Source organism: Colossoma macropomum, unplaced genomic scaffold (genome assembly GCF_904425465.1).
Source record: "Colossoma macropomum unplaced genomic scaffold, Colossoma_macropomum, whole genome shotgun sequence".
Classification (NCBI taxonomy): Eukaryota; Metazoa; Chordata; class Actinopteri; order Characiformes; family Serrasalmidae; genus Colossoma; species Colossoma macropomum.
The window spans coordinates 12,196,506-12,217,388 of record NW_023494785.1 but is presented as its reverse complement, the minus strand read 5'-3'; the positions used below and the strand labels follow the sequence as shown (position 1 = coordinate 12,217,388).

General features: G+C 40.1%; 1 protein-coding gene across 1 annotated transcript in view; it reads left to right on the top strand.

Moving 5' to 3' along the window:
• Window positions 1–20,883, top strand: part of stk17a (serine/threonine kinase 17a) — a 35,247-nt gene that overhangs the window by 10,235 nt on the left and 4,129 nt on the right. The window contains exon 2 of the mRNA XM_036582864.1: window positions 6,820–7,032. Within this exon, the coding sequence (XP_036438757.1) occupies window positions 6,820–7,032 (213 nt within the window). The remainder of the gene's footprint in view (window positions 1–6,819; window positions 7,033–20,883) is intronic.

Below are 20,883 nucleotides of genomic sequence, written 5' to 3'. Positions count from 1 at the left end.
TACCTAAGAGTAGGGTCAGTGCCCCTGTGTCAATTTGAAAGCTGTCAGGAGCCTTCTTTCCAGATAGGGGCTAGTTGGAGGAGTTAATATTAGAAGTTGACAGATGAGTTGCCTCCGCAGGCAAGGACTGTACATGTATTAATGCAGTATCACAAATGAGCTTGAATTCTTTACATTCTTCATCATATGTATTCATGATTTTAAAGAACATCTGATGGGCCTCTGCGTGGAATTCTTTCATTAATGAGGGGTAGAAGTGCTCCTGACATGCAAAGATAACACTTGAATAGGTGACCTTTTCAATGTTAAATCTGTTTTTTCTTTGCTGAAGTGCCACTTCATCAGTGTGTGTGGAAGAACATAGTGTTCATTTTGAGTAGTGAGAGAAATGAAAGTTGTCGTTAGGTTATTAGACGGAACTTGAGCCAAGGGCTGAAACTGTATCGTTACCGAACAAATGTGTGGACAGTTCAAGACTTTACTTTCTGACTGGACAAAGTCAGGATGGTTTTACCACCCTTGCCACAGACCCTCTGCTCTGAATATGACCACTGTAGTATTGCATAGACAGTGACCCTGCCATCAACCCCAGAGCTCCACATGAAAGCCAGCTCTTTCAGGGTGTTGTCTGCGGGAGGCCGCAGGCTTTGCAAATGTGCTGACGCCGCTGCAGAGCAAGGCTGGAGGCCATTTTTAAAGGCACCAGAGGCACAGAGTCCCAAGCTCAAAATCACACACCATCTTTCCAACAGTCTTAAGCCTTCACTCCCCGTCACTCAGTGCCGGTTAACCACAGTTCACATAAGAATGCGTCACGATAATGGAGTCATATCTGGCCAAACGTTTTCCTCATTACACTGTTTTTCAAGCTTGGCAAGTTATGCGTGAGTTCCATAGCTCTGTTGCTGAAGCTTGACGTAAAGTAAAGGCATTTGGAATAGTTCACACCAAAGCCAAATTACTCTCACTTGGTGAGCAGTGAGTTCCGCATAGCAGTTGCCATGCCTTAAACGGTCAGCCGCAAGCTTCTGGAGCGGCAGGTTTTATGTAAGGAGATTAGAGATGCTCCTTTACTACATTCAGGCTTGGCATTCATGTTTTTAAGAAGCCAATCTTGAGCAACAGGGGCCAGATTAGTGCACTGCTATAGGAATGAAGGTATGCTGTAGCAGTGCAGTCAAGGGCAAAGAAAGCCTATTAGATTTACAAAGGAGCGGAAGGTACCATATAGCTCCCGAGTCAGTTAGCCTCAATCACAGTGATTTGGAATGGTCTGCTGAGACTACCTTATGAATGCTGGCTATAATTAACCAGTGTTGCTCTGTTCTCCCTGGTACTGCCAGGAGACTTGCAGCAAACTGAAATCAAATGCAAGGAACTCAAAACCTTTAAATTTTTTTTCAGAATTTGGAGCTCTTAATGTGTCATACAACTATACCTCAAACAAGCCAGATATAAGCACATAAATACACACGTGTGGTTTTGGTGATGGTTTTTGAGGACGGTCTCTGTGATTTGATTTTATTTCAATACAAGGTGCCAAGATATGAAGATAAAATGATTCTCAGTGCATCTTGATGCATCTTGATGTTTGATTTTTGTAGCCTACATCATGATTTCCTGTATTTGTCATTAAATTACTTGAATGTGAAGCCTACATACTGTGCACATTCATACACTATTGCTTACTTTCGCTTGCACTTTAATGAGGTTTTCAAAGTTGTGAAAACACCAAGCTACTATAACAACATCCTGTACTGTGACTTATTTAGACTAATTTTAGTACTATCAGTACTATGATAGTTAGTACTATCAGTACTACTGTCAGTAAAAAAGCCTAAAGCCTAACTCTGAATATTGCTGGATTAGCCTGTAAGAAATTTGCTAAGGTGGTTGTAAAACAAAGCTGTTTTTTACGCAGGGTCTTGTTTACTACGTTTTAAGTTGTTTTATGTCATTTAGAAGGAAATTGTAACCAATTTATGATTGCAAACATGTTTGCATTACTGATTATCTTACTTTAGAATGTCTCTAGGTCTATGTGAGCTTGTTTTACAATAGGGAAATGCAGGGCCTATAAAAAATGAGGTTTTATTAATTATTTCAGAATCTTCCAAGAATTAATTACAATGCATATATGTATTGATTTATTATTATTAACATAGTTCGTTGAAAGCTCAACCATGCAAAGAAAAAAACATAAACAGGATTCAGAAACACTGCTGCTGATGTGCAGTGGAGAAGTTCTGTGGTTCATACATAATCTAAACCGCTTATCCTTCTGGGTCGCAGTGGGGTGCTGGAGCCTATCCCAGCTGTCATTGGGCGGAAAACAGGATACACCCTGGACAGGCCACCAGTCCATCGCAGGGCAGACAGACAGACATACACAGTTACACACACACTCACACCTAGGGGCAATTTTAGCACGTCCAATTGGCCTGACTGCATGTTTTTGGATTGTGGGAGGAAACCAGAGTAAACCCACGCAGACATGGGGAGAACACGCAAACTCCACACAGAAATGACCCTGGTCCCCCTGCCGGGAATTGAACCCAGGCCATTCTTGCTGTGAGGCGACAGCGCTACCCACTGCACCACCGTGCCGCCATCCTGTGGTTCAAATCAGAATTTGAAATTCTTTTTTCGGAAATCACACACACTGCATCCTCCAGGTTAAAGAGGAGGGGAACCATTTTGCTTATTATCAACGCACTGTTCAAAAGCCAGAATCCATGATGGTACTGAGGTGCATTAGTGCACATGACATGGGTGACTTGCACCTCTGTGAAGGCACCTTTAATGCTGAACAATATATACAAGTTTTGAAGAAATGTATGCTGCCATCCACACAGCGTCTTTTTCAGTGCCAAAACACTTTCCACACATATTACATCAGCATGGCTCCTTAGTAAAAGAGTCTGGGTACTAACGAAAACGATTGGTGCAATATGAAACAAAAAAATATGACAAAGGAGACCCCAAACTGTTGAGCAGCTGAAATCCTGTCAAACAAGAATAGGAACAAATTTAACTTTCAAAACTACAGTTAGCAAACAGAGTTTTGTTAAAAGAAGAGGTGATGCAACACAGCACAAAGCCCCTGTCCTAACATTTTTGAAACCTGACATCAAATTCAAAATGGGCATTTTTCAAAAAACAATAAGAATTCTCAGTTTCAACATTTGATTTTGCACAGCATCCCAACAGTTTCGGAAACGGGATTGTAAAATACAAGGCATTCTGGATGTAATTTTATTATTAAGTTAAATCTCAGTGTTTTAGACTTTTCTGAGTTATTACCGAATGATCTACATTCGGTAATAGCTCTGTTCATCTTTCTGAACACATAAATGTAAGCAGTAGTATAATAAAATAAAAAAGAAATCTTCAACAAATTGGTGATTTTAAACTTTTAAACTGTAGTGTATGATTTGTGTTAAGTTTGATTTACGTAACTTTTTCAAGTATTGTAATCATTTGAAATTCTATTCAGATCAATGGATAATTTTTTTTCTTACTTAAAGAAACTATGTATTCAGCTTAATATTGCACTTTAATACACCCGTAAGGCCAAGACAAACCAAAGCCATTTATTTCCTCTTTCCTTCCTTTTTTAACTGTTTTAAAAAGTGTTTTTCAAAGGCAAAGGCAGCACCAGCTGTATGTAGTAAATCTGTGGTGAGCTGGACAGAATGGGGCTGAAAATGGGGGAAAGCTTCCTGTGGTGCCTGAAACCCACTCCAAATCTATGACTCTCACATGAGCACTGTCAGCAGCCATGACTGCTTGGAGACTTACTTTCAGAGTTCAGTGAATGGATTACCAGTGTGAGCGGACATAAAGCCCTATGTACTACTGTACACTCTACTACTGTATAATGAATGTTGATTCTATGCTTGCACCAATACTGTTTTTACACAATTGACACCGATTACATTTTTTATACCAGTAACAGAATGCTATTGAGTAGCATAATTCCCAGTAAGTTTTGTTTGTTTTCTGCACAGTTAGAGTACAAGAAGACTCACCCTGACATAGTGAATGTTTGTTCGAGTGAGGATCCAATTATTACTTTTTATAAATATGAACTGACCAGTATATTGTTTGGTCAGTATAACTTTTGAGAAGTTTGGTGGTTTTATTGTTTTGATGCAGGTCCTTGCGGAAACTAGTAAGCAGTTATTACTCAGTGGCACACAATCATAACCAATAACCTATCATTGACTTTTATTACAGCAGTTATAATAGTTGCAGCAAGCTATAGGCCTAATGGTAAAATTGAGTACATCATAGTTAAAAAAACAAATAATGTGTTTAAAAATTTTTTAAAATGCATCCAGAGAAACCAGCAAAACCTCCAAGAATGCTGAGTTCTGTCTCCTTCATTTTAATATTTAATACATTTGACAGTTGAAAACCGCCAGTCATGTTAGAGCATTTGTTCAAAACTAACAGTAATATCAATCAGATAAGCACTGTTTAATTAAAACTATCAGTTTTTGATGATAAATTATATTGGCTGGTGTTCTTGTAATTTGTAAGATTGGCATCGGTGATTGTTTTTGTAGGAGTCAGGCCCTAATGCAAATTTATGCAGTTGACCAGATTGGCTTTTTCTTCCCTTCCTTTGAGAGTTGGACAGACTTACTGGGTTCTTGAGTATCGAGTTATGTGTAGGAAATGGAGGAATGCACCCCACAGATCTCTGCCCCAAGTATGTGCTGTCCCACTCAAACACATTCTCTTGCTGACATGTACTGCAGTTTCTGCTTTCCAACAAGAAAAGCTGTGACTGCCATTGGCCACGGGTCTCTGAGGACAGGCATGAATCATAATCACATCATTGAGCTAGGACTCTGCTGAATGTGTTGAGTGTTGACCTGGGTGTTGGCGGCCTAGAGCCGAGGTGAGAAGGGTAGCCCAGGACATGGCTGCGTGATTTGGGATGCCCTCTCTTAGAGTCACTTAGCCAAAGTGTCCTAGCAGCTCAGCAGACTCTTCCAGGAAGCTAAATCTTCTTTATGCTTCTCTTGGCTGCTCCTGTGTTTAGATTGAGTTGGTGCTGAAGTCCTAGGTGAGTGTATATGTGTGTGTGGAGTGTTTTGCACAGAGAATCATTCAAGCAGTGTTAACAGTGTGTTTGATACTCTGGCTCTCTGCGTAGTAAATCACTCCTGGATGTGTTTAAGTAGGGATTTGTCTGGTGACAGCTTTCTTCCAGGGTCACCTTCCAGTTCAGAAGAAGTCCTTTTGTCTATCTAAACATTTAGGCTGTCACAAGGTTAAATCAACTGCATTGTAATAGAAAGGTCATTTTCTCAGTCCAGATTGTTTTGAACTGGAAATTTGCTGAATGGCATAAAATGTTTGTGATTTTTCTTTTTAGTTTAATGCATCATCATTTGTTTTGTATCATAGTAGACATTTCAGTCGGGACATAGAAAACATTTCAGTTGAGTTGTCATTGCAATAATGCCACTTCAATATAAGTGGCTCCCTCAGTGACAGCCAGTGCTTGTGCTTTTCTCACCAGCGGCCCTGCACCTTTTAAAGATCCTATTCTAAAAGTGGGTCACACCACAAAGTAGGTGTTTGATTGGGCGGAAAAAGTGAGGACTTGAGCTGGGGATGATTTCATGCTGTAAAAATGCCAGTGGGACAAAGAAATGTTCAGCCCTCGTGATAACAAGTGTGCCATCCTTGGACATCTAACGCTCTTTTACCACTCGCATACACACCCATTCACCACTCTCAGGCTTTCCAGTTCAAGGCCCTTCTTTCAATGGCATGAAAGGAAACCCTGAACAAAGTGTGTGTTTGTGTGTGTGTAACACAGTAACTAATGGGATGCAAGGAAATGCTACTTTTACTACTAGCCTCCTCTAATGTGGTTTGCTCAGGTGTGAACAGAAATAAAAGTATTCACTGGCCACTTGTACCACCAAGCCAAAGAATCTTGATAATGTAAATATGTTTATCATTATACATATACATTATATTTACAACTAACAAACATGTTTCAGTATCAAAAAACACTCAGATGTTGCTTCGAAAAAGAAAATGTTTATTAAATTTTTTTTTATATATTTATAAGAACACTTCCAGTGTGGTCACTGTGATTGCACCCTCACCCACAATAAACCCACTGATATGGTCCCACCTGCTATTATGCGATCTAGGCTATATGACTAGGTACTGTTTAGCTACTGTAGTGATAGCCTCTTGGTGTAATGCCAGCTTAATGTAAGTCCTTATTTTACTTGATATTAAAACTTTAGCCAGTGAAACAGCATCTGCAGTGCTAGGCGGACCAGCTTGGCAGGACCACTGTGCCATCACCTTAGCCATCACAGTGGTTACCGCAAACGAGTTCTGACAAAATCTGATTTTATGCAGTCAGTTCTATGTATGACCAAAAAGGTTTATTAAAAATGGGAAAAGAACACGTTTAAAAAATCTTTACTTGACCACAGGCTCTGCATTGTTAGCGGCCAGAATGTGAAATGTTGTGGCCAGGCACACTGGGCAATAGGCAACACTATAGGCTTTGTTTATTTTCCAGTTTAAACCTTTGACATTGGACCACCCAGTTCCTGCCATTTTCTATTTGCTTAGTACTTGTATCAAGGTCAGGCAATCCCAGTAATTGACAGCCACAGCATAAATAGCTCATGAGTCAAATCAGAGTACACAAGGCAAAAGAGCAGTATTGTGCTGTACTGTGACCATACAGGATGTGTAATTATTGGACTCTCTCTCTGAATGCTATTCTTTAACAGAAGTTAACCTAATCTCTCTCTCTCTTTCTCTCCTCAGGGGGAAGTTTGCAGTGGTGAGGAAGTGTGTAGAGAGAAGCACTGGTCGAGAATATGCTGCAAAGTTCATGAGAAAGAGGAGAAAGGGCCAAGACTGCCGAACAGAAATCATTCATGAGATTGCTGTGCTGGAGCTGGCAGCATCCTGCCAACGAGTGGTGAACCTGCATGAGGTTTACGAGCTTCCCAGCGAGATGGTGCTTGTTTTGGAGTTGTGAGTATTCACACCTGGAAATGAGTGGTTATGAATTGATGGATGAAAGACTGAGGAAGGATCAGGTGATCCTCATGAACCAATTAACTAGTTAATTCAAAGCACTCTAAAAAATTAGCATGTCAGTTAATTCATCAGGACAGGAAAAGCATAAAAAGCACACACAAATTACAAAATCATAGCTCCCTTTTCATTATGATGCACACACTGTAGCAGAATTATATCATCCCAGTAAAACATCCAGTGGTGAAACTAAGATAAAATTTTAATCAGAACAAGAATTTAGAGAGATTCAAGCATGAATTTCAGCATTGGCCCAATATCTCATATTGTGGTGAGAATATATTGGAATATGTAAAAACTAAACCACTGGATACAAATTCAGAGCAAAGTCTGTGAACAAGACGGCTAGACGAACCAGAGACTGTCAGTTGCATAGGATAAAGATGGAAATGGCAAAAAGGATAATAGAAAAAGAAGCATTAAAATGAGAGAAAGCAAGAGAAAGAATTCTTCTGTAAAGCCCAGAGCGATTACGAACACGCCTCAGTGAACAGTTGATATTCCAGAAACGTGCAGCACTCCTCTTGTTCCAACCCACATTCCCTCCTATGAACCACTGTACTGCCTCTTACTCACTTAACAGAGGCATGGGTGGGCTCATTCGGACAATGTATGATTAGGTACTGACTGGCATATTCGGTTCCCCCGCAGCCACAAACACAAACATTCTGAGCTGTTGAGTGTTTCCAGCCTCTACAGACAGGAAGGTTCATCACGGTATATTGCAGCTGTTGTCTCACCCACGCTTTATACAATAGGGACATTTGAAGATCCTAACAGACAACTTTTCTCCCCATCCACCTGACCTAGTTTCTTAGCTTTTTGATAACATGTGAAGCATGCCTATATAACATACAATGCTGTGAAAAAGTATCTGCCCCCATCCGATCTCTTCTATTTGTGCTATTTTGTCACATTAAACAGATCATCCAGCTAATTTTAATGTAAGATAAAGACACGATTAAACACAAAATGCATCTTTTAAATGATTATTCCATTTAACGTTTGCAATAACTTGTGATGCGTCTTGTACATAGCTGTGGCGAAATTTTGCCCTCCTTCTTCTTTTGCAGAATTGTTTTAATTCAGATACATTGGAAGGATTTCAAGCATGAACTGCCCATTTAAGGTCTTGATACAGCGTCTCAAAGGGATTCAAGTCAGGATTTTGACTTGGCCACTCCATAACCTTCATTTTGTTTCTTTTGAGCCATTCAGAGGTGGACTTCCTTGTGCGCTTCGGATCATTGTCCTGCTACATAACCCAACTGCGCTTGAGCTTAAGGTCACAAACTGTTGGGTGGACGTTCTCCTTCACGATTTTCTGATAGAGATCAGAATTCATGGTTTCATCAGTTATGACAAGCCGTCCAGGTCCTACAGAAGCAAAGCACCCCCAGACCATCACACTACCACCACCATGTTTGACTATTGGAACGATGTTCTTATGGTGGAATGCGGTGTTAGCTTTACGCCAGATGTAACGCGACCCATGTCTTCCAAAAAGTTCCACCTTTGACTATTCAGTCCACAGAATTTTATTCCAAAAGTCTTGGGGGTCATCTTAAAGTTTTTTGGCAAATGCGAGACAAGACTTTGTGTTCTTTTTGGTCATCAGTGATTTGCGCCTTGCAGCTCTCCCATGGATGCCATTTTTGCCCAGTATCTTTCTTATTGTGGAATCGTGTACACTGACCTTAACTAAGGCAAGTGAGGCCTGCAGTTCTTTAGGTGTTTGTCTGGGTTCTTTTGTGACCTCCTGGATGAGTCGTCGATGCTTTGTAACCCTTTCCAGACTGGTAGATTTCAGTGACGTTGTTTTGCATCTGTATTTGAATCTCTTTAGAACGTGGCATCGTGTGTTGCTTTTTGAGACATCCTAGGCTGCTTCACGTGGCCAGACAGGTTCTATTTAAGGGATGTTTAGATTCAACAGCTTTAGCTGTAGTCGTGCCTGGGTGTGGCCAGTAAAATTGAACCCAATTGTCAGTTGAATTTGGTTAACCGGTTGATTTAGTAGCTAAGGCGGCAGTTACTTCTTCACATAGGGCCAGGTAGGGCTGAACAGCATTAGTCCTTCAATAAATGAAATCGTCATTTAAAAACAGCATTTTGTGTTTACATGGGTTATCCTTGTCTAACATTAAAAGTAGTTCGATGATCTAAAACTTTCAAAAGTGACAAACATGCAAAAAATAGAAGAGATTGAGAAGGGGGCAAAGCATTTTTCACAGCACTGTATACTTTTCCGCTCTGTTTTTTTCTTTCATAATGTCAGCATTGTCCTCATAACAAGCTATAAACAGCTCAAAAGTAGAACATTCATGTAATGGTCACCTTTGACAATGGCGGTCATCATTCAAAGTGTGATTAGACTAAAATCACATTAGTGTATTTAAAGCTAAGCTTCCATGTCGTGGTTATTTTTATATTGTTTGTTTATTGTACTTGTGCAGTTTGTAAACGTTCAACATAGCCATAGCCTTTTATAGGCTTTATATCCTCAAATATGTGTCAGCCTTAATATTATTCTTATTATTATTATTATTATTATTATTAACAACCGCCACCATCAGGATATGGCCATGTTGTGGCTTGGAAAGCAAGAGAGGACCTTGGTGTAGATCCTTGGTGTACACCACAGAGAATATTTAGACTTTGAGAGACGTTGCTACTGAGACTAACAAAGGATTATTATTGCTCTTTGGTATTATGATTGGCAACGTGGTGCATAAGATATCAGCTGAAATGTGGAGATGAGCAAGTTTGTAAGTGCAGCTGCCATGAAATGTTACAGCAGATGTTCTGCGATACCATTCACAGAATATGCTCTTGCTGCCCTCATACAATTGTTCCTGTTCTTCACAAAAGTCATGAAGGCTGTGTTAGGGCACAGCAGCATATTTTGTCTGCTGCTGCTGCACTCTCCAAGTCTTTTGGCTTAACACTGCAGTACTGTAGTGTTTCCTCGGCCATTTGACCAACTGTATAGGTTAAAAGAGTTAATTTAGTTTAATTTCCAATAAACAACAGATCCTATTTAAACAGACAGGTTCATCGCTCAAGTTGCGGAACGTTTTTGAATCGTACATACAAGGAACACTTTTTAATATTGTGGTATATTAATACAGAATTAATGCAAAGTATGTGTATATAAAGTATTTTACAGCCAGTCAAAACTTGAACTACCTGTTTTGTAGTTATTTTGATGATATTTTGATGGATCATGTCCTTGATTTAAGACTAGCATGTTAACAGTTAATGGCCGACTAAAGTTGGTCGGTTTTCAGTTAAATAAATTTGCCAAGTTTTGCATCCCTACCCCTGGTTAAATTGAATAAGGTAGGCTTAACGGTAGAGATAAATGTAAGCCCAAATCCATGAAGAGAGACAGGCTGTGAGAAACCTGAACTGGAAATTTAAACCCAGTCCAAGCCCAACAAGAATTTGAGAAATGATCTGTGAACCCAATGGGACCCCAGTGCTTGCGGTGACTTCCAGTGTTCAGACCTGTCTTCAAACCCCCTGGCCCCTGTGCAGGCCTGGTTCAGAGGGCAGGATGAGCGAGGTCACTCTCATTTCCTCTCACCCACCAGTGAATGGCATGTGCTCAGTTGGCTCAGCTTCAAACCCATTATCTGCCCACCCTCATAACCGTCCCCCAGCAGCAGCTGGACTTGTGATGAGAGCTGTTCATCAAAATGGAATTTGGGCTTTCTAGAGTGCCATTGATAAAGCCAACTGTACAGCAACAAATCTGTTTATAGCCCACATCAAGAGACTAGAATACTTCTAGGCGTTGTTGAATGTATTCATTTGTGTGAAAGAGAGAGTCAATTCAAAGGATCTTTAGAATCTTTAGGAGACCAAAATGGGTTCTATGATATCATGCCAAATAACCCTTTTAGCACCTTTATGTTTAATAGTGTAAGACAGTGGAGAAAGGGCAGATGCTTTTAGCTTATACAGTGATGTTTGCAGTTGTCGTTAAAATGTCAAGAAAAAAAACTGACAATCCAAGTGAGCCAGAGTGGTGAGAGAACATTTAAGATTCTCCCAACAATCAAATACAGGCATGGAACAGAACCCAGTTGTTTGTTTTTGTATTTGTTTGTCCAGTCACTGTACTTTTTCCTTACCAGTTGTTCACTCCCTCACTTTCCTTGTTCAGCAACTAAAGTGTAATGAAGTGTTTTACCCAGAGAAAGCCTCACTGCAGAAATGGTGTGGAGCACAGATGCCACAACCTTCAACACTCAGACTTAAAGTCCAGAGCACACTAACTGAACAGTGTCTGTCAAATACAAACCAAATGGTTGGTGTCATACCTGTGTATGATTGATTGAGTTTTAGAGTTTAGAGTTTTAGAACGTTTTTCCCCCTTTACCCCTTTTCTTGTTCATCAACCTGTCCTAGGATGTTCTTCCCCCTTGAACATTGTTCAAGAATGCTCTCCCCATCTACACAGTTCTATAATGTTCTTTCCTGTTCAGTTTTAGAATGTTCTGCCCATTCATACTGTTCTAGCATATTCACATTATACTATATTATACAACAGTTAGTTCCGGCCACACAGGCTGATTGGTTGAGAAGTGTTCTAACTGTGCTGATATTTCGCCATAACATCACAGGTTTTTCACAAACACTCTATCACTCCGCTGAGACGCTGTTGCTAAGCAACAACTTTGACAGCTGTAGGAGACGTTCAAGCCATTTGAACGTTTTTACTTCTTACTTTGCCACAAAAAGAAAATGGATACTTTTAAGATCACATTTGGCCGACAGCCGATTTGGTCAGACTCTGAAGATGAGACTACACTAAATTCTGAAACTGTCAGTTGGTCTGTGTAAGGAGCTGAAGAACGTACTGCCGGCTGTGCGGCGAGTGAGCGGAGCTCATTACTCTGACGTAGCAACAAGCTGCTGGTTAAGGAACTATAATTTGGCGGAAGGAACTGCTAACATTAAAACATATTAAATGCCACGTTTACGGTTCATTTATTTCTTACTTTATTTATTTAACTGTTGTATAAAAGCAATAGTACACTCGAGGTCGTGTATTATCGCGAATAACATCACGCGATAACACACTCCCTCTCGTGTTCTCTTGCTTAAATATTCTCTGCATTTTGCCTGTTCTAGAATACTCTTCCCTATTAACACTATCCTAGAATAATAATCTCCAATCTTCTCTTTATTTGGCTTCTCAGTTGTGTTTTCAGTAACAGTTTAAAGCCGACTGCAACTTTAGAATTAGAATTTGTTAGAGAATGTTGGGTCACTGTGCCTTGGGCTTAGATCTCGCCGTGTAGGGGTGAAGGCATTTATATGCAAGCATAAGTAAACTTCACTGGCTTTTCATTTGTGAACACTGACCTAGCCACATCACAAAAAAATGTTAAAATAACACTGAAGTATCTGAAAAATATAGTAGGTGGAGGATATTGTCACAGTGTTGAACTGACGTCATTAATCCAGGCCAGATTAGGTCAAATAACATCGAATGGCTGAAGTTATTTAGCCTTCTGGTTTAGCAGAGACGCAGGTCTTTGGTGCTCAACAGGGCTGTACCTTCATAACAAGTTAAAGTCTAAAGAATCAGAAATTGTAATGCAATGCTGTGACCTATTTCCATGTGAAACACAGTATCAGAGAGGGTATCTAAAACAAAAAATGTCAGTTTTAGTTTGTAACCTTATTGACATATTAGATTGATAGAAGTAATGAATAGAGTAAAATTAAATTTTTGTTTTTTGTTCAGCCCTAAATATCAGGGAACTAACAGTTTGACGCTGTCTGATAATGCAGGAAATCTGCTTTGGATTGAGCCTGGGTGGGGGTTCGGGAGGCATTATTAGGAGGATAACTGATTGCCTCTGCAGATTAGCATTTTAAGCCTAAGCCAAGGGCAGCTTAACTTCAGCTATTATATCCAACAGAAGTGTTTCTACTAATGAAATGCAGACTATAGTGCTGTTAATGGCTAATTGTTCATTTTGTTTGTTGTTTTCTAATTGGCATTGGCTGAAAAACATCCGTTCACCTTACCTACAAAACAACAATCAAACGTGTCGGACTTTGATAGGTTTGTGTGATACCTGTCAGATTTGGTTTTAAAGGGAATTTGATAAAGCTGATTTCCTGTAGCCAAATGACATAGGTGCAAGTCAGCATTACTGAGATGGCATCACCACTGTGCTTCATTACTTCTGCAGGATTACATTTGTAGCCTTGGCTGTGTGCATCATGTTTGCTGCTTACATTAGTATATAATCTCTCTTATAAATATCCATTAATTGCCATTAGATTTTTCTACAATTATGATTCAGATTCAGGAAAAGAAAATGAAAGAGACAATAATAAAATGGAGTTATTTCCCACTGCTTTTTGTTAGCAGTGGTCACTGATGTTCAGTAGATGGTCGTCAAAGCCTTTTTACTTTTCATTTTTGTCCTGTTGGGGGAAATAGAGCGGAATGCATTCCGCTTCTGTGAAGATCTAGCATGCAGAATGAGAGCGAACGTAATAAAAAAAAACTGGTTGCAGACACTTTTCCCCTTTCTTTCATTCCTCCCTTTTCCCCCTCTTGTCTGTTTCGATATTTTGGGGCACTGGGGCGATTGGGGGAGCAGGGAGGAGGGGAGAGGATATGGCTTTGGATGGGGGTCAGGCCACAATGATAGAAGGCTATTCATGGTTAGCGGTGGCTGGCTGGCTCCGGGGAGGATGGGGGGGCTTCATCAGGCTTGGCTAAAGAACTCGCCCTCATTGCACTGTGGGCTCCAGCTGGGAGTTCATAATGTCAGTGTGCTCTACTGCAGCACGTGAGCACCCGAACCGTGGCCAGCAGCCGAGAGAGAGACTAAACGGAGGGGGAGTGAGGGAGGGTTTTAATCCTCAGAGCCAGAGGGGGATAGCCCTATTTCAGAGAGCTCATTTACTGTGGCTCTTAGCCATACGCTCAATTTGTGAATTGCTGGTCCTATATATTGTGGTCACTGATGTGGTCATACCAGCAAGAGTCTTATGTATTCTGTGGGGTTTTTGGCACAGTTTCAGATATCATTAAGCATTTCAGGCATTTTTTTTTTTGTTTAAGTGCTTAACAGTAGGGTGCTTTGTTTTGTGTTATCCTGGATTGCTTTGTTTGTTTGGGCTGTTTGTGCATTTATGCTCTGAAACGGTACACTATACGTCAACAGTTGAGAAATAAAATAATGTTTTACGCTGAGTTTATTTGTTTCAGTTCAAATATTTTTACAGTGAAATGAGGTCACTGGTTTGGGCTTGGGCAAGCCGTCTCTTCTTTTTTTCTGTGTGGGAAATGGTGGCAGATCAAAGATGGGTCGATTTTTCTGTCACGCCTCTGCCATTGATTTATGAATACAGGGCATGATAGATCCTGTAACATCTGTTTTCAACCCACTCAGAGCTTTTATGATGCATTCCATCGTTAAAGACATTGGAGCCTGTTTTCATGGATGTGCAAAGACTGGTGTTCGGACCAGAGTGACGGCATGAAATATCCTTTGGTCGTTTTATGCTATGAGTTGACAGGGTTGATGGAAAGCAATTCCACAGTCAGGTAGCACAAGCGAAGTATTGCTGTATTTATGAAGATTTAAGATATTTTGCTGACACACATTTTTCAAAAACAATGTCTAAAATGCCGCTCAATCTTTTGGAATACAATGGCACAAACAAAATTCATTTTGGAAATATGCAGCAATTCCAGTGGGTCATGATGGGCCTTGACAGTACTGTCTAGCAGTAAATGGATGTGGTCAGTAACTCAGCGATTCTGTCCTATTGGAGACTTACATGGAATGTGTTCTAACGTGTAACTAGCTTCACCTTTACCTGATGTACGTACCAAGGAAGGCATTTACCTCACAATACTGGAACCTCGTGTTCCATAGCACAAAATAACCTGAGACAAGAATAAGCAAGTTCTCTTGCTTTTGACTGCATTGCACACACTCAGTTTTGACTACTAGATTCTGATTAACAATCTATCTCCAGCTAATGTGCTGTGATTTAATACAGTAATGGTGAACATTATTGGAAGGACGATGTGCAGCGAGGCTGCTCCTCTGTCTCCTCTTTAGTGAAGCCGCCTTGGCGCTACCTTTACTGCTCTGTTTCACTGTGTAGGTAATGCTACAGTGCAGCTGGTTGAGATAGGTAATCTTATTGACAGAGAAGATCCCAGTTAATCAACACATCCTCCTGTTTCAATTCCGCTTCCCCAGCCTTTCGCATCAGTACGAACGAAGTGCATGAAAATGCAGTATGTCTTTTGGACATGCCCTCACGACTTTGCCCCATGTAGTAGCAGAAGATGAAAGATACAAAACAAATAATTTTAATTCAATAAGTAGTGATCTTATGTATGTAAGTGTACTCACTTAACCATTTCTAAACTTCTCCTCATGGAAGCCCAGTACTATTTGTAGTTGTTATCCCAGTAGCTAGTGGCAAATCCGTGTTTCATTAAATTAAATCAGCTGTGCTCATAGTGGAATTTAACAAATGCAGTGCAATGGCTGGGGACATTGAGGAGAAGTCTGGAACCAAGCCTGTGTTCTTCTAACACACGATATCAAGTATGATTTGTGTTTATTTGAATTTATTCTTATGTGTTATGGTGTTTTTACAAGCAAAAGCATGTTTACTGCTGAGATGAGTGTTTTTAAACTATTTGCTTAAGACTTTTGAACACTTTACCAAAGAATGAGCAAAACTTACCTCGTAGCAGCGTGAAAGGAGCAACATTCAGAAATGTCTGCTTCTGCATATGATTCACTGTTAAGCAGCAGTATTCACATAAAGCTGTGTAAAGCCTGTCACTCAGCATAGTGATGGAGCTACATAGTAATAAAACTGCAGCCTCAGAGTCTGAGCATCTTGTTTCAGCTGTTGCCTCCTACACAGTGAGAAAGCAGAGCAACTGCAGCCCACAGGTGATATCTGAACCTTAAAGGAGGCCGACGGCATAGCCCAGAAGAATGCAGTGGGTGTACAGTCGAGGAGTTTCGGCTGGGTGGGGAATACCCAAACATGGGCCACACCCAGAGACTCCAGGGTTTTGACCAGCTACAGCTGCTTTTAGTCCAGTCCTGCTCTGACCGCCTGTCTTGTGGGCCGTTTCATTTGGGATATTGTGTCAGGATGTGGTGCGCTATAATGGTTGTACTGTTCCCTGTGAGATTTGTTTATTCTCATAGAATTCATGGACGCTGTTATTCCTCACTACTACAGCGCTGAGTGCCTTAACTGCAGATGTTTGGTTTCAGATTCACTTTTTCTTTAATTAATTGTTAAGTATTTATGATTTCTTTACTCAAACGCAGATTTCATTATTTAGCCTGACAGTCTTTAACCCTTTAATCCAAAGTGTAAAAGTGTCTATTTCTTCCTAATTTACTTTTTTTTGTTAATTTACTGTACAATGCAAAAGTCTGATACCACCCCTTATTTAATTAACTGCCCTTCCCAAAGGACTTTAAGTTACAAGTTATTGAGTTTGTAGCATCAGGAACAAAAGCTGTAAACATTTAACAGAACATCACACAGAAACCTCTACAGCTAAATATGCTATCATTATTACAGCCTCACTTATTTTCAGGTGACTTTCTTTAGTTGTTTAAAGAAATCTGCAGAGATATTTTTCCACACCTCCAAGTTCAGTTTCAGAAGTTGGTTGCATTTTCTGATTCTCGTGATCCAAGTAATCCCAAACATTAGCTATATTAGCCTTAGCTCCAGTGCAAAACTAAAGAAGCAAACTTCGGGCACCAAACATGCCTTGATCAGTTAACCTTGGGTTAAGGGGAAAATTGTATGAATAAGATTTTTTACTGAGCCGTCCTTTAAGACATTCAGTTCTATATGCAGTTTAGAACAATGTGGGTCACGAATGGTGCTGTTAACAACTCAGCAGTGGACTGAGAGAAGAGCATTTCCCAGCCTATTCTAGCAGGGTTACTCAGTGCAAAACCACTTGCTGTCATAGCACTGGCCTCCGCCTAGGAGTCCTTTGATATTGGCCTACTTCTAATTAATTAGTCAGACAGGCTCAATATGCTGTAGTCATTTGTCATTGAGCGGTAGGTTCTAGAAATAGATTGGCTAGTAAAAGCTTGCTGCTCTGTTTAATCTGTAAGACATATTCTTTCCCTCATATTTAAATGAGGAAAGAAAGGCCCCTCACAGGGTGGGTACTTGTGTGTTTGCCTGTGTGTGTGTGTGTGTGTGTGTGTGTGCGTGTGCATGTGCATGTGTAGTAAGTGCCCTCAGATTAGCGAGTGCTGACCCCACACTGCTTTAGTGTTGCGGGTGCCCAGACATGCCCTCACCCAGCCAAAAACGTGACCTAGTTATGAATCGGCCAGATTTTAGATTTTACCCTTTTTCCCGTTTCCTGTCCTTCCAGTCTAATGTTTAGAGTCTAAAGGGTTTGGCTTGGCATTTCTGTACTGTAATTACTGCAGCCTCATAGTGGAGTCTTTGCCTTTTCCACATCTTTAGAGGGATAGGAGAGGAAGCCAGCTCTGAAACCCATCAGAATCTACAGCTGCCCCAATGCTAATGGCTTTTCCGTGCCAGTCCAGACCGTCTGTGTTAGGGAAGGTTAGAACTGGGGTCTGCCGTTCTGTTTTGCCGTTTGATAAACACTGCGGTACCTCTTAGATTTTTCATGTAAAGGTTAAAGCAGTTTAACTAGTGTTTGAACACAGCATATTTTAAGCTGATTTTGCTCATCCCATTAGACAGCTGCTTTGAATTACTTGAGATTAAGCTCATTACTAAGTTTACTAGTGGGCTTTTGAGTCTACACGGGTGGCCAGAATATTGTTGCATGAACCGCCCCATTGTTCAACACTCCATCCTTATTTACTTTAATCAGTATTTCATGTTTGTCATTAATGACTTCTATTCTTAGTTTTAAAGCCATATTTAGGACTCACTGCTAGTGGTCAGCCATCAGCAGCTGAGGACGGTACTTGCTGAACATTAGGGGTGGGAGAAAAGGTCAGTACAGTATAATATCAAAATATATTGGATTGAAAAATCGTATCAATACACAGAAGCCTAAGAAATATTTACTTATTTATATTTCTAACATATATTAAGCCCATTGTTGGAGGAATAGATTACCATGCATTTCTGACTCAGTCCACAAGATGGTGCTGTTTTTTTCTAGTGAGACAAAGGTTGGTTTTAGTGGAGGCAGAGCAGTGGATAACATGCTCACCTCGCAGACGGCGGAGCAGGGTTCAGTCCTCTGTTCATGAAGAAATCGGTCATGGGGCGAGACTCCTAACATTACATTCACCTGCCATTGAAAATTGCACTAGATGCAGGCTTTTGTTATATATTTAAGCATGTCAGTTCATTTGAAGGATGTTATGACAAATTCATCATGTCACATCCGCGCTAAATAAATAAATAAATAAATTATTACCAGTTCTCAATATCAGTTAAAATGTACTGTAAAATGTATCAGTCAAAATAATGATGTTTGATGACTTACGATTTCATATTCTGTATTTATTTGATAAGAGTTCAGGGAGAGAGGTGCCTCGTCCCTGCAGTAAGATTCTTTAGTGAGTGAACTAGATTAAAGCTCTGCAGAATTTGGCACAGAATTAAACTGAATAAAGTAACTTAATCTTCTGCTCACAGCTTTATTGAGCCAGTTAGCTGGCTAACCAGGCATTCGCAGTGTAGTTCCCTGACCTGGAATCGGCCTGTTTCTTGTTAATGAAAGTGAAGATGAATCCTGAGGTACAGAATATGACACTGGTTTTTCCATCATTGTAATCCATTACGGAGAATTACTCTGTTACCTCTAGAGCATCAGTGCTCCTCTTTCTCTCACAGCCAAGGCTGGGGTTAGGGTCACGGAGAGAATCCTGCGAATAGGATTACAGGCAGTGCAGGGGAGAAAACATGCAGCCAGGGTTATTATGTACCATGTGCACACATAATCTTACACACAAACACAATTGAAAAACAATGCCACACCCGTAATATTTTACTCAGTCCTAGGGGTTCAAGCATGCACCTGACTATTCAGTGTCTGTCTTCATCCAACTATGCAGAAAAAATACATTAACATACATACATACATACATCAAAACTCATACATATGTTATTCATAGAGGATTGATTCTGAGTTAGTATTCTAGTGCTCTGTTTTTTCTGTGTATTGCGTGTTTTCTTTGCCATCTAACCATCAGTTACACACTGCAAAAAGTGGTGTCTTTGCAACTGAAAACATCTTAAATGTTGTCAGTATCTAATATTTTTCATTTTGAGACTGTTGCAAGAATATTGTAAAATTATTTTACTTATTCTAAGTACTTTTAAGTAAATGTTTTAATGTTTTAAGTAATTTTACCCAGAGAAATTGTCTTATTCTTTTTTGCTTGTTCCAAGAAATTAGAATAGAATGAGACAATTTAAGGTACTTAAATAATCTTATAATATTTTCACAACCAGGGATGTACAACAATCATCAGATAACTGCTTAAAAATACATATCAGCATCAGACAGATATTTAGATTTGACAAATATTTCAGTCTGATATTTGATGATGTATTTACTGTACACTTGAAGAGTATATTGTTTTCAACTTGTTTACTGTGCTAAAATGTCTGTTTTATTCATTTTACTGTGCTTGTATCTCTCTCTACAAATAATTGGTATATTTCTGCTCAGTGCTAATCTAGGTACATGACACACTTTCTAAATGTTTATGTTCATATCTCAAGTGGATTTTAGATGATTTCACACCATTGTTTGCAGTGCATCAACAGAAAACAGTGTGCAGACCCCACAGCTAGACTTCAGCTGCGTGTTTGAGGTCACTCATTCTCTCCTGGCCATGTTGTAATTGAATTTGACATGCTGTCTGCTCTTGAGGCAGGAAAAGGAGAATCATCAGAAAACATGTGACTGTCTGGGTTGTTTTGTGGACGTGTGCCTTTGTTTGCAGCAAACAGCAGTTCCTAGACTACTGCTGACTAGTATGGTGTTTCGCTAAAGCATTAACATGCTGCGTGTGCCTGTACACCTAAGTGTGGGCAACATGACGGCATCTCTGTAATCTCTCTTTAGGCTCACTGTGTGTGCATGCGTGTCTGTCTACTCCCACTTGCCCTCATCTGAGGACACACACGATGATTCACGCTGAGGTTGACACGGGGTGAGAGGGTAACAGCGTATCTGACAGATAACAGATGGATATAAGCTTTCTCTCTCATTTTTTAAGGTAATAGTTCATGCTAAATGTGTCAGTGTAAAAAGGTTATCACTGAAGAGCCTGCATACTTTTAGGAGAGGTAATTACCAGGTGGTCCTGAGGCAATAAACTTGTCTCCCTGTGTCTTAAGAATGTTAAACATAACTTCACCACCTAAAACTAGAGCTAGCTGCAAACAGCTTTAAAAGTTCATTACCCACTCCATCACCATGAACCAGTAGGGCTTGGATGCATCAACAGCTAAATTTCATATTTTTGTACAAAAGTAATGCACAGTGAATGCTTTGCATTTAGGCGTATAACTGGGAGCACAGGCAAGTGTTTAAAGCAGGGAGACTGAAATTTACACTGTGACTTCATGCTAAATACTATGTGTCGACCAATCAGTTTGTTGATATGAGGCATGGAAACCGCTTGTGTCACGCCTATAGTCAAGCCACACGCGAATATCAAGTTGAGATTACAGTGGTTGAAAAAAATGGATGGCAGTTCGAGATAATTATGTTTATCTGAAAAT